The sequence below is a fragment of the Salmo salar genome, chromosome ssa01, assembly GCF_905237065.1.
Source record: "Salmo salar chromosome ssa01, Ssal_v3.1, whole genome shotgun sequence".
NCBI classification, from domain to species: domain Eukaryota; kingdom Metazoa; phylum Chordata; class Actinopteri; order Salmoniformes; family Salmonidae; genus Salmo; species Salmo salar.
This window is the reverse complement of record NC_059442.1, coordinates 63,922,528-63,936,761: the sequence shown is the minus strand read 5'-3', so window position 1 is coordinate 63,936,761 and position 14,234 is coordinate 63,922,528. Positions and strand designations below refer to the sequence as shown.

At 39.1% G+C, this 14,234-nt stretch overlaps 1 protein-coding gene across 5 annotated transcripts in view; it reads left to right on the top strand.

Annotated features, from left to right (window-relative positions):
- The window catches only part of LOC106607187 (cGMP-dependent protein kinase 1), a 189,901-nt gene that overhangs the window by 157,910 nt on the left and 17,757 nt on the right, over nt 1-14,234 (top strand). For 4 of the 5 annotated variants that reach the window (XM_014203919.2, XM_014203904.2, XM_014203895.2 and 1 more), the window contains exons 6-7: nt 676-753; nt 1,943-2,037. In XM_014203919.2, the coding sequence (XP_014059394.2) occupies nt 676-753; nt 1,943-2,037 (173 nt within the window). The remainder of the gene's footprint in view (nt 1-675; nt 754-1,942; nt 2,038-14,234) is intronic. The other variant, XM_014203911.2, reaches the window with a different exon arrangement.

Here is a 14,234-nt window from a genome sequence, read left to right as displayed (position 1 = left end):
TTGTGTAGTAGAGCTTTGTACACAAAAAGGGAGTAATGAAGTTATCTATGGGACTTCAATGAGGACCAGCCAACCTTTTGATGCAGTGATGAGTATTAAAACTGTCACCTGTGATATAGCGAAGGGCGCTATGATAGACGGCATCTAATGTTTTAAGAGTAGTGGCTGTTGCAATCTGGTAAATGGTGTCACCATAGTCAAGGACTGGCAGGAAAGTTGACTGTACAATCTGCTTCCTGCTATTTCTAAGAAAGAAGCCCACTTTAAGTTTTTGCTTTTTAACTAGCACATCCGTATGTTTCTTAAACATTAAATCTTTGTCAATCCAAATGCCCAGATATTTATAGGCTGGAACCCGATCGATGGGAGAACCATCCAATTAATAAATATATAGTCCATCTGAAACATTTTGGTGAGAATTAGAGAACAATGTATTTAGTGTTGCCCGCAAGTACAAGTTTTAAACCAACCTAGGCTTTCTGTAAGGCAACAAGGTCAGATTGAAGCTCTAACATAACTAAGATCCAATCCAGAGGAAAAACATTTTCCCCAAGGCAAGGTGTCCAGAGTCTCACCCATGGGGCGATAGGGTGTATTAGACAGAGGGAGTTGAGAGAGGTGTCTCGGTGACTCATCCTTCTCATTTCTCTTCCCCTCTCGCCTCTTTTATTACAGACACACTATGAGGATGGAGAGTACATCATCAGACAGGGAGCCACAGGAGACACCTTCTTTATCATCAGTAAGGGAATGGTGAGACCATCATCATCCTCATTGTTATCATTGTCATTATTATTAAGACCATCTTTCATGAAAAACATGGATTGTCACTGCTACGATCATCATCATCATTAACATAATTAGAAAGCAAATCATCAGACACCGTCATATTGATCAACCAGTCAGGTGTTGTGTGGTCTGGTGCAGTACTGAAAGTGGTTAGAGATGGTGGTAGAGATCCAGAGCTCTCAGCAAGACATGTCACCTTCTGTCCCAGCCAAGGAACCAAATAAGGTCAACAACTCACCCTATTCAAATTATCAAGATGTACTGTATCTGTCTCAACTAGTAGAACAAACATCTCTCTCTCTCTCTCTCTCTCTCTCTCTCTCTCTCTCTCTCTCTCTCTCTCTCTCTCTCTCTCTCTCTCTCTCTCTCTCTCTCTCTCTCTCTCTCTCTCTCTCTCTCTCTCTCTCTCTCTCTCTCTCTCTCTCTCTCTCTCTCTCTCTCTCTCTCTCTCTCTCTCTCTCTCTCTCTCTCTCTCTCTCTCTCTCTCTCTCTCTCTCTCTCTCTCTCTCTCTCTCTCTCTCTCTCTCTCTCTCTCTCTCTCTCTCTCCCCCATTATCCTTCCCTGTCCACATTCGTCTATCCTTCTCTCTCTCAATCCCTCTGTTTCTTTTCCTGGCTCTTCCTTTCCCTTTCTGTCCTCCAGATCATATTACAAGTTGAATTATCGCTCTGTCCTTTAGATTTATTCAGAGTGATTATGTATTTCTGGAGGATGTGGTGTCATACCTGAACACAACAGGCTAATGAATAAAGATAGAAGCCTTAATTAAGCCAAACGACCTTCTATATATCTTTACTGCTGGACCTCCATTGCTCAGTTGTCAGCTAGCTAATGACCTGGTCAGTGGCTCCTCACAGACCATAGCACCAAGATGTCCATATACAATGTAGAAGGATTTAGCATGCACAGAGATGTCTATCACCCCTGCTCTACATCAGCCTCACTCTGATGTTTAATAATGTAGTGATTAGTGAGCTGTACCGTTACAGAAATGTACATTACAGAAGGGTTTTATGTACAGTGTAGCGCACGGCTTATCACATTACAGTGATGGCTGAGATTGAGTCTGTCCCATAGGTTCCTTCTCTCAGAATGTGTGATTGCTCACTCCCCCTCATGGATTTAAACTGGTACCCCCACCCCTGTGTCCAGGTGAATGTGACCAGGGAAGACAAGTCCAACGGGGATCCTGTCTACCTCCGCAGCATGGGGAAAGGAGACTGGTTTGGAGAGAAGGCCCTGCAGGGGTAAGACTGATAAACCCTTTACCCACACCACTCTCTCCCTCTCCTTGCCCTCCTCTCTTCTCTATCTTTCTCTTTACCTCCCTCCCTCTCTTTACTTAATCTATCTTTCTTTCTTTCTCTCTCTACCTCTACCCTCTGTCGCTCCCTTTCAATCTCTTTCCCTCTTCCTCTTTCTTCTTGACAGCTGCTCTGTGGCAATGAATGCTAAGAGATGCATTATTTCAGAATTGTGACTAGAATACATGTTGTGTGCATACCCCCCATTAACCACATGCATCTCATGGATCTCCCTCCTGACACAATGTGAAGTCCCTTGAGAACCAAATCTATTGGCAGCCTTGCACTATTGGCACCCTGTGTTGTTTTTCAGAATGTTCTGTTTTTTCTTTTCAAAACTAGTTGAATGGCATTTTTACTCTAGGCACATGTAACTTACCACAGGTAAGGTAAATGAGAATCATTGCCTCCAACCAAATTAATTTCAATTTTGAATATGTTTTTCTTGATCCTGTACAGTTGTAAATCAAACAAATACATGTGTAAACACCAAAAGTGTTCAATTTAATCTTATTTTAGAATAAATATATAGTGAAATAGTGAAATGGTGAATAGCAAAGAAAATTGCACCGACTCTTTTGCACTGCTTCTATGCACACTCACTGGACTCTACCCACACACTCAAATATCCTACACTGACACTCCAACACACACACACACACACACACACACACACACACACACACACACACACACACACACACACACACACACACACACACACACACACACACACACACACACACACACGCACACTACATATGCTCTCACACACAAGACTTTGCCTTAATGACAGCTTTGCACACTCTTGGAATTTTCTCAACCAGCTTCATGAAGTAGTCACCTAGATGCGTTTCAGCCAGTCATTTGTGTTGTGACCAAGTCCATATATTATGGCAAGAATAGCTCAAATAAGGAAAGAGAAACGACAACCAATCATTACTTTAAGACATGAAGATCAGTCAATCCAAAAAATGTCAAGAACTTTAAATGTTTCTCAAAGTGCAGTCACAAAAACCATCAAGCTTTATGATGAAACAGGCTCTCATGAGGACTGCCACAGGAAATGAAGACCCAGAGTTACCTCTGCTGCAGAGGATAAGTTCATTAGAGTTACCAGCCTCAGAAATAGGCAATTAACTACACCTCAGATTGCAGCCCAAATAAATGCTTCACAGAGTGCAAGTAACAGACACATCTCAACATCAACTGTTCAGAGGAGACTGTGTGAAACCACTACTAAAGGACACCAATAAGAAGAAGAGACTTGCTTGGGCCAAGAAACATGAGCAATGGACATTAGACCGGTGGAAATCTGTCCAAATTTGAGATTTTTGGTCCCAACCGTCGTGTCTTTGTGAGACGCAGAGTAGGTGAACGGATGATCTCCACATGTGTGGTTCCCACCGTGAAGCATGGAGGAGGAGTGATGGTGTGGGGGTGCTTAGCTGGTGACACTGTCTGTGATTTATTTAGAATTCAAGGCACACTTGACCAACATGGCTACCACAGCATTCTGCAGCGATATGCCATCTCATATGGTTTGCGCTTAGTCGGACTATCATTTGTTTTTCAACAGCACAATGACCCAAAACACACCTCCAGGCTGTGTAAGGGTTATTTGACCAAGAAGGAGAGTGCTGAGTGCTGCATCAGATGACCTGACCTCCACAATCACCCAACCTCAACCCAATTGAGATGTTTGGGATGAGTTGGATCACAGAGTGAAGGAAAAGCAGCCAACAAGTGCTCAACATATGTGGAAACTCCTTCATGACTATTGGAAAAGCATTCCAGGTGACTACCTCATCAAGCTGGTTGAGAGAATGTCAAGAGTGTGCAAAACTGTCATCAAGTCAAAGGGTGGTTACTTTGAAGAATCTCAAATCTAAATTATATTTTGATTTGTTTAACTCTTTTTTGGTTACTGCATGATTCATATTTGTTATTTCATAGTTTCGATGTCTTCACTATTATTCTACAAGGTAGAAAATAGTCAAAATAAAGAAAAGCCCTTGAATGAGTACTTGTGTCCAAACTTTTGACTGGTATTGTATATTTGACCTTACTGCTATTAGCCCATACAAATGCATTGAATAGTAGATTCACAACAGATAGTCCCCCCCAAAAATCGAAACGAAGTTTGTTCTGTAGTGTGTGTCCTATATCTGAGAGATATTAGAAAGATTGTGGTTGTTAATTTCTTTACTATCAAATTAGGAGAGACAAACTTATCACACAAGTCAGAGTTATACTTAAACTAAATATTTATGAACTTATTAATAAGGGAGCAGGTCACTACAACACACACATATAAAGTGAATCGATTGAGAGCTCTATGATAATGATGGCTGGTTGTCGAATCACCCTCAGAGGATTTGTTGAGAGCCCTGAGACAAAGGTACAAAGGTCTTTTATATCTTCCTGGTACCTTATAGAACAGAAACATTAACTCATGCTATGGAATGCCGTCTCTTTAGATTTATCACCCAAAGACATCATAAATCTTCTGTCAGTGTTAACTTTACCAGGGTAGGGGGCAGCATTCGGAATTTTGGGTGAAAAGCGTGCCCAAAGTAAACTGTCTGCTACTCAGGCCCAGAAGCTAGGATATGCATATAATTGGTCGATTTCGATTGAAGACACTCTTAAGGTTCAAAACTGTTCAAATAATGTCTGTGAGTATAACAGAACTGATATGGCAGGCGAAAACCCGAGGAAAATCCATCCAGCAAGTACTATTATTTTGAAAGGCTGTTTTTCCATTGAAAGCCTATCCACCATACAAAGACTTAGGACCCAGTTCACGATCTCTATGGCTTCTTCTACATGTGGCCAGTCTTTAGGCATTGTGTCAGGCTTTTACTCTGAAAAATGAGGGAGATACAGCACTTTCAATGAGTGGACAGTGGAAATTTCCAGACATGAGCCCAGCACGTGATCGGGAGTGCGCCTTTCTTGTTTCTCCTTTTCTATTGACGAAGCTTTTGTTCGGTTGAAATATTATTGATTATTTATGACAAAAACAACCTGAGGATTGATTTTAAACATCGTTTGACATGTTTCTACGAACTTTTATTGTACTTTTTGACTTTTCGTCTGGATGTTGAGAGTGAGATTTGTGCCTTTGGATTACTGAACTAAACGCACCAACAAAACTAAAGTTTTTGGACATAAAGAGGGACATTATCGAACAAAACGAACATTTATTGTGTAACATGGAGTCCTGGGAGTGCCACCAGATGAAGATCATCAAAGGTAAGTGATTAATTTAATCGCTATTTCTGACTTTTGTGAGTGCTCTCCTTGGCTGGAAAATGTCTGTATGGTTTCTTGTGGCTAGGCGCTGTCCTAACATAATCGCATGGTGTGCTTTCGCCGTTAAGCCTTCTTGAAATCAGACTCTGTGGTTGGATTAACAAGAAGTTTATCTTTAAAATGGTGTATAATACTTGTATGTTTGAGGAATTTTAATTATGGGATTTCTGTTGTTTGAATTTGACGCCCTGCAATTTCACTGGCTGTTGTCGAGGTGGGACGCTAGCGTCCCAATGATACCAGAGAGGTTAAATCTCGCAGAGGCCCATCCTCAGTAGAACATACACAGATGTGTGTTCTAACAACGCCTTATTCTGTTGCATAAAACAACCATTTGATGCAATAACAGTATTATAACATAATCTTGTAGTTTCTCTCACATTCCCCCATTTTGAGAGTCCTCTCAACTTAAAAAGAAATTACAAGATTTAAGAACATTAATTTACATGTAGAAAATACATACGTTCTTCATAAAACAAGAAGCATAAAAGCAATAATTCCTTGCATGGGTTCCTGCAAGTGACCGGCTGCTATAGCACAGGCTCAGCCTCCTCCCAAGAAACTTAGCACTGTCTCCCATTTCAACCTCCAACACATATTCTAAGCATTCTACCAACTTGTCTGGGGAGGTCATGATAAACAGTCACCTGCACAAGAAAAACAAAAGATGCATACAGTTTATATGATTCAAGGCTATATCTTCATAGACGGTGAAAATCAAATATTTAATGCATAATGCAGTGCATGCAACAATGGAGTTTAATAAAAAATAAGCTTTAGTTATCTATCACACTCCAATGGATCAGCATGGTGGAAATAACCATTTCCATCCCAGAAACTAAAATTAGCATATCATGTTGGACAAATCCAGATAGTGACTCCTGGTTTAAGTAAAATGTATTCCGTTGGTGCCTAACGAACATGACCCAAGACGAGCATCATGATTCTACTATTTACAAGTCAATGCCTATAGATCAAATAGATTAGGATCAGTTTCACTCTCCGGATCAGAGTTCCCCTCTCCATTCACCAGGGCATGCTGAGAATAGTGTCAACATCTTTAGTTCCAACAGCAATCAAAACAATCAATCCGTAATACATTAATTGCTTCACTCGTATAGTTATTAACATACTAAACTCAAATCAATCCTTCAGTTTTAAAAATCATTCAGTTTCCAAATCATAATCAAAATCCAGTTAATTATCCTACCAAAATTTAGAATGACATTGCTCGGTGATAGGTCCAATTACTCAAAACCCTCAAAACCCTCAATTTAACACACATCGACATTGGCAGAATGTACATTTATATTCACATACAGTATAATTATCCTATAATTCCAGTATTAACTTTCTTATCATGATTATAATTACTGATCAGTATCCTAATGCATTCTTCATCTAAATTACTATAATTTTAGCAGTGTGTAGACCTCTACAATCAACCTGATACCCCAAAATAAACCATTTGACCAAACCCCCCCCACAACACAACGTGCCATTGGAACACAGGAGTGATGGTTGCTGATAATGGGCCTCTGTACGCCTATGCAGATATTCCATACAAAATCTGCCGTTTCCAGTGACAATAGTCATTTACAACATTAACAATGTCTACACTGTATTTCTAATCAAGTTTATGTTATTTTAATGGACAAAAATTGCCTATTCTTTCAAAAACAAGGACATTTCTAAGTGACCCCAAACTTTTGAACGGTAGTGTATGTGCATGCAAAGAGCAAACAACAAGCTGCACAAGAACTCACCACTGTAATGGTCCAGGTTACAAAGTGGCTCAGTGACTCAAGTTTGCATCTCAATGTGAAAAAAAACAGTCTGCATGTTCCTCACAAAGAGGGCAACTGATGCCACTGAGCCAGATGTCTATGTGTCAGGGGAGAAGTTCCAGGTGGTATCCGATTTTAAGTATCTTGGCATCATACTTGATTTCAACCTCTCTTTTAAAAAGCAGGTGAAAAAGGTAACTCAAATAACCAGCCATTCCTTACTCTGATGTTTACATGGTTGACCTGATGATTGTAAACCTGTGACAATTTAAAATAAGTTGTAAACTTACACAACATATTTTCCATTTATCTTTTACAATAAATACAGTCTAACAAAGCAAAAGGTGTGAACACACAGTGGAGATCAGTTAACCAACTGGATGCAGAGCCAAGAAGACGACAGCCATTTTGTCCCAAAACGTCTCTGCAGTGTCGAGATACAACATTCATAAGCTGGAGTAAAAAAAATCGATACATACAAATTTGTTTGACTACAGAGGTAGCAAAACTGTACTTCAAATCTATGATACTCCCCCACTCAACATACTGCTTGACTAGTTGGGCCCAAGCTTAATGTACAACATTAACATCCATTCAGTCTGTCTACAAATAGTGCTTGATAGGAAGCCCAATAGCTATCATCACTGTTACATCCTCAGGAAGCATGATCTCCTGAGCTGGAAAAATATTGTGTAATACACTGACACATGTCTTGTATTCAAGATCCTAAATGGCCTGGCTCCCCCTCCACTCAGCACTTTTGTTAAACAGAAAACACAAACCTATGGCAGAAGATCCACAAGGTCTGCCATGGGAGGTGACTGTATAGTTCCCTTAAGGAAAAGCACCTTTATTCAATCTGCTTTCTCTGTGAGAGCTTCCCATGTCTGGAAAACCCTGCCATCAGACACACACAACTGTACAACCTATCACACCTTAAAAAAACATGAAGACATGGCTAGAGGCCAATCAGACTAGTGAAAATAATCCCTAGCTGTGTATTGCTACTTTCCATGTTGTCTGTAGCTGGAGAGGTGTGGAAACACTTTGGTTCTTTTATGTATTTTGTTTTGTTGCTTTTTGTGTGCTATGTGTTGGTTGTTCTATGTTGCTCTGCATGTGCTTACTGCTCATTGATTGTCTGCATTGTTATTGTAATTATTTTTAATAACCTGCCCAGGGACTGCGGTTGAAAATTAGCTGGCTGGCTCAAACCGGCACTTTTACTCAAACGTTGATTAATGTCCCTGTAAAAATAAAAATAAACTCGAACTCAAACTGCAATCCACTTTAATGACCGGACATTGTTCCACGTAATGGAACCAGATTATAATGTTAGAATACATGAACTTCCTGCTCAAATTCACTGGTGATACCTAAACTATAAAACCCAGCAACAGTAATCAAAAATTATCGAAGAACGTTTCCGATTCAATGATTCAGACCTCTACTACAAATGTCCCATTGCATCCCTTGCAGCCCGATATAGCCCAGCGAGCATGATTTGTTCACCAGCTCCTGTATTCTTGCCAGTAGGAAAAACTATATTTAACCCATTCTCAACAACGTTCAGCGCTTACCTCTATCGTGAGTTTAAAAACAAACTTGACAACTTTCTCTTCTCTTTCGGCTTCACACTTATGAAATGTCCAAGACTTTAAAAGTAACATGTAATGCGGCAAATGTCTAAAATACATCAGTCAATTCTCAAAGAAAAATACATTTCGGTGGGTACAATACTACAGCCATTTACTACCCACAATTTCAGTTCATTGCAGTTGTATCCTGCAATAAGTAATACCCATGTTTAGATATCAATTATGATCATGGTCACAGCTCAATTGCAATTACCTATCCGCTATTATTAGAATTCATTAGACGTAGATAACTGTCCCTTATTTGATTCAGTTATTTAAATACAACTCCATTCTCAATATGTTATTCCATCAGACCATTTAGGCAACAGACAACATATTACATCGAAATCACTTTGCCATTTATGTTGCATGAATTAGCCTTTCAATTTGAACTAAGCAAGCTGTTAAAATGTTCAGTTTATATCTTAAACAAACACTGGCGGCAGTATCTGTCCAGGCAAAACATACCAATACTTGAATTACAATCAGAAACCCATATTTTAGTGAATACCAAAGACACAATGCTATTGAAATGACGGAGAAATCCCACAAATAACCCTATTACAATGGTTTGTAGTTATAACATCATGCACATAATAACGACACAATTCCCAACAAATAGCCCTACAGGTCCACGCGTTTCTCCGCAGAGATTATCACATGCGCAAAAGGAATAGATCAGCAGTCAACGAGTTCATTGACTAGGAAACAGATCTTGCACTTTTTAATAAAAGCGGATTATGTTTTCTTATGCAACACATTTCAATGACTTTACTACATCACATTAACTCCGCAATGATCAGTAGTTTGATGGATAACCTAGGCTTTGTACGACATAAGTTAGGTCGAGATTCCATCTAAATTCGCTCTAACTTTAAGGAAAAAGGTTTATTCAATAAATATAGCAACTCCTCTCATACTGGGCCTTAAGGGCAGTTTTATTTCAAATATAGTACCCGACTGAGAAAATCCAATAAGCGTTTTATAGCTACATCGTTAGGGTAAGTTAACCAAAACTGGACACACTCCATTCAGTTTCTGAGACAATTGCCTAGACTTTGTAGACAGTTTAATAATGCTTAAACCTCATCTTTATCAAATGATCCAGTAAAGGGACCAACACAAAACCTACATACGTCTACGTATGGGTTGTTTAAGTTGCATCTCATCCCAGTATTACTTTATCAAATCTCTAGTAATCGGTTATACACACATACAATTCATCATATTTTCATATCTTCACAGAATCCATATAGAACGTTAGAATTTCTGAGCCAATTCATTGGCTCAGAAATCTCTCAGCGGAAAAAACCCGGATGGTTCCCAGACACTGCCTTGCTGGTCATAGGAAAAATGTTCTTCATAGACTTCCAGAAATTATAGACTTGCCTCTACTTTCTAAAATAGCATCCCTCTCTCAATACCACCCGACACATTATATGATGGGCAGTGATGGATGGAATCCCAAAATAACATTTTATCAATACTTATTAACCAACTTATTACCACATTCACACAGTTCTCATATCACATTCACACAGTACTGTTCCCAAACACACTTAAAACATCTTAGGGATAGCCCCCTTTTTTTTCAATTTTCGCCTAAATGACATACTCAAATCTAACTGCCTGTAGCTCAGGCTCTGAAGCAAGGATATGTATATTATTGGTACCATTTGAAAGGAAACACTTTGAAGTTTGTGGAAATGTAAATTGAATGTAGGAGAATATAACACAATAGATCTGGTAGAAGAAAATACAAAGAAGAAACCAACCTGTCTTTTTCTATCACCATCTTTGAAATGCAAGAGAAAGGTCATAGTTCTAGCCATCACTCTGGTTTTAGTGTCCACAAGATGGCAGCTGTGTATGTGCAAAGTTTCAGATGGATAATTTGAAGAATGACTGACCTACAAGACTTTAGTGTGAAGTCCCCAGGGACATTTGGGCAAATCGTGAAGGAGACATTCACATTCATATTCTATTTTTCTGCAAGTATGTCATCAAATCCGTATACTTGGACCTTGATTTAGCTTTCCAAGTATTCGTAGCCATACTATAAGTTCAAGATTTGCAAACAACCAGTTTTCATATCCTTATAATCATTGTCCAAAATGAAAATCATGCTGTCGTACAAGATTAGTACCTGCATTTTATGACATATACATGGTTGCCCAGCTCATTGGCTATCTAGCTAGCTTTGTTTGACCCTGATTGGTGCATATTTGACAAAGAAAGTGATGGCCGCCCGCGTCATCGGCGTGCCATGTAGGCGTCGCTCTCTGACCAAATATGGTGTCTTATAGGATATACTACACCCCTAATGAAATAGTGAAGTCTTGTTACATTCTAGGATCTCTGAGGAATAGATACGAAAGTGATTTGACTCGTTCAAACAATGTTTAGGGTGAGATTTTCACAGATTCCTTTCTTTGGAAATTGAACGAGTGGAAATACAAAATCGATCGTGCGTGCTATATGGACCTTTTTAGGATATGAAAAAGGATTTTATCTAACAAAACGACACTTCACGTTATCTCTGGGACCCTTTGGACGATGAATCAGAGCAATATTTTAGAATGTAAGTACACATTTCAACTTCAGAGGTGAATTTATCAAATCTATCGTGTTGAAAAAAGTATTTTGTTGTTAGGAGCTCTCCTCAAACAATAGCATGGCATTTTTTCGCAGTAATAGCTACTGTAAATTGGACAGTGTGGTTATATTAACCTTTCTGGGGTATGTAGGACGCTAGCGTCCCACCCGCGGGACACACTATTCAACAGCCAGTGAAATAGCAGGGCGGCAAATTCAAAACAACAAAAATCTCTTAATTGAAATTTCTCAAACATACAACTATTATATCACATTTTAAAGATATAATTCTCGTTAATCCAACCACATTGTCCGATTTCAAAAAGGCTTTACGGCGAAAGCATAACATTAGATTATGTTAGGACAGCGCTGAGACAAGAAAAACCACACAGCCATTTTCCAAGCAAGGAGAGGCGTCACAAAAAAACAGAAATACAGCTAAAATGAATCACTAACCTTTGACGATCTTCATCAGATGACACTCCCAGGACTCAATGTTACACAATACATGCATGTTTTGTTCGATAAAGTTCATATTTATATCCAAAACCCCATTTTACATTGGCGTGTGATGTTCAGAAAATGTTTTGCCTCCAAAACTTCCAGTGAATGAGCACATCAATTTACAAAAATACACATCATAAACGTTGATAAAATTTACAACAGTTATTAAAAGAATTATAGATACACTTCTCCTTAATGCAACCGCTGTGTCAGATTTCAAAATAGCTTTACGGCAAAAGCACATTGTTCAGTATTCTGAGTACAGAGCTCAGCCATCAAAGCAAGCTATACAGTTACCCGCCAAGTTCTGGAGTCAACAAAACTCAGAAATAGTATTATAAATCTTCACTTACCTTTGCTGGTCTTCGTTGGAATGCACTCCCAAGACTCCCACTTCCACAAGAAATGTTTGTTTTGTTCGATAAACTCCATATTTATGTCCAAATACCTCCGTTTTGTTCGCGCGTTCAGATCGCTATTCCAAAGGCAAAATACGCGAGTGCAAAACCAGAGACGAAAAGTCAAAAAGTTCCAATACCATTCATAGAAACATGTCAAACGATGTTTACAATCAATCCTTAGGGTCTTTTTATCATAAATATTAAATAATATTCCAACCGGACAATAGCGTATTCATTACAGAGGAAAAAGAAGGAACGGCGCGCCTGTGTGACCGCGCAGTAAACAACTCAATGGCCTCAGGCAGTCCACTTGTTGAGTCAGCTCTTATTCTCTCCCCAGTCACAGTAGAAGTATGAAACAACGTTCTAAAGACTGTTGATGTCTAGTGGAAGCCTTTGGAAGTGCAAAATGAACCCTAAGTCACTGTATACTGTATAGGCAATCACTTGAAAAACTTCAAACCTCAGATTTCCAGACTTCCTGGTTGGATTTTTCTCACGTTTTTGCATGCCATATGAGTTCTGTTATCCTCTCTAGGGTATGTGGGACGAAATCGTCCCACCTACTCAACAGCCAGTGGAATCCCGTGGTGCGTTATTCAAATACCTTAGAAATGCTATTACTTCAATTTCTCAAACATATGACTATTTTACACCATTTTAAAGACAAGACTCTCGTTAATCTAACCACACTGTCCGATTTCAAAAAGGCTTTACAACGAAAGCAAAACATTAGATTATGTCAGCAGAGTACCCAGCCAGAAATAATCAGACACCCATTTTTCAAGCTAGCATATAATGTCACAAAAACCAAAACCACAGCTAAATGCAGCACTAACCTTTGATGATCTTCATCAGATGACAATCCTAGGACATTATGTTATACAATACATGCATGTTTTGTTCAATCAAGTTCATATTTATATCAAAAACCAGCTTTTTACATTAGCATGTGACGTTCAGAACTAGCATACCCACCGCAAACTTCCGGTGAATTTACTAAATTACTTACGATAAACGTTCACAAAAAACATAACAATTATTTTAAGAATTATAGATACAGAACTCCTTTATGCAATCGCTATGTCCGATTTTAAAATAGCTTTTCAGCAAAAGCACATTTTGCAATATTCTGAGTAGATAGCCCAGCCATCACGGCTAGCTAATTTGACACCCACCAAGTTTGGCCCTCACCAAACTCCGATTTACTATTAGAAAAATTTGATTACCTTTGCTGTTCTTCGTCAGAATGCACTCCCAGGACTTCTACTTCAATAACAAATGTTGGTTTGGTTCAAAATAATCCATAGTTATGTTCAAATATCCTCTGTTTTGTTCGTGCGTTCAAGACACTATCCGAAGGGTAAAGAACGGTGACGCGCCCGACGCGTTTCGTGACAAAACATTTCTAAATATTCCATTACCGTACTTCGAAGCATGTCAACCGCTGTTTAAAATAAATTTTTATGCAATTTTTCTCCTAAAAAAGCGATAATATTCCGACCGGGAAACCCTGTTTACGTTCAAAATGGTGTCGTCTCGTGCACGCGCCTCAGTCTCATTGTCCTCTGATTGACCACTTACCAATTGCTCTAATGTTTTTCAGCCAGGGGCTCCAAAGACATCATTCAGCTTTTTGCCGCCTTCTGAGAGCCTATGGGAGCCGTAGGAAGTGTCACGTTACAGCAGAGATCCTCAGTTTTCAATAAAGAGAGTGAAGAAGCCCAAGAAATTGTCAGACAGGCCACTTCCTGTAAGGAATCTTCTCAGGTTTTTGCCTGCCATATGAGTTCTGTTATACTCACAGACACCATTCAAACAGTTTTAGAAACTTTAGGGTGTTTTCTATCCAAAGCCAATAATTATATGCATATTCTAGTTTCTGGGCAGTAGTAATA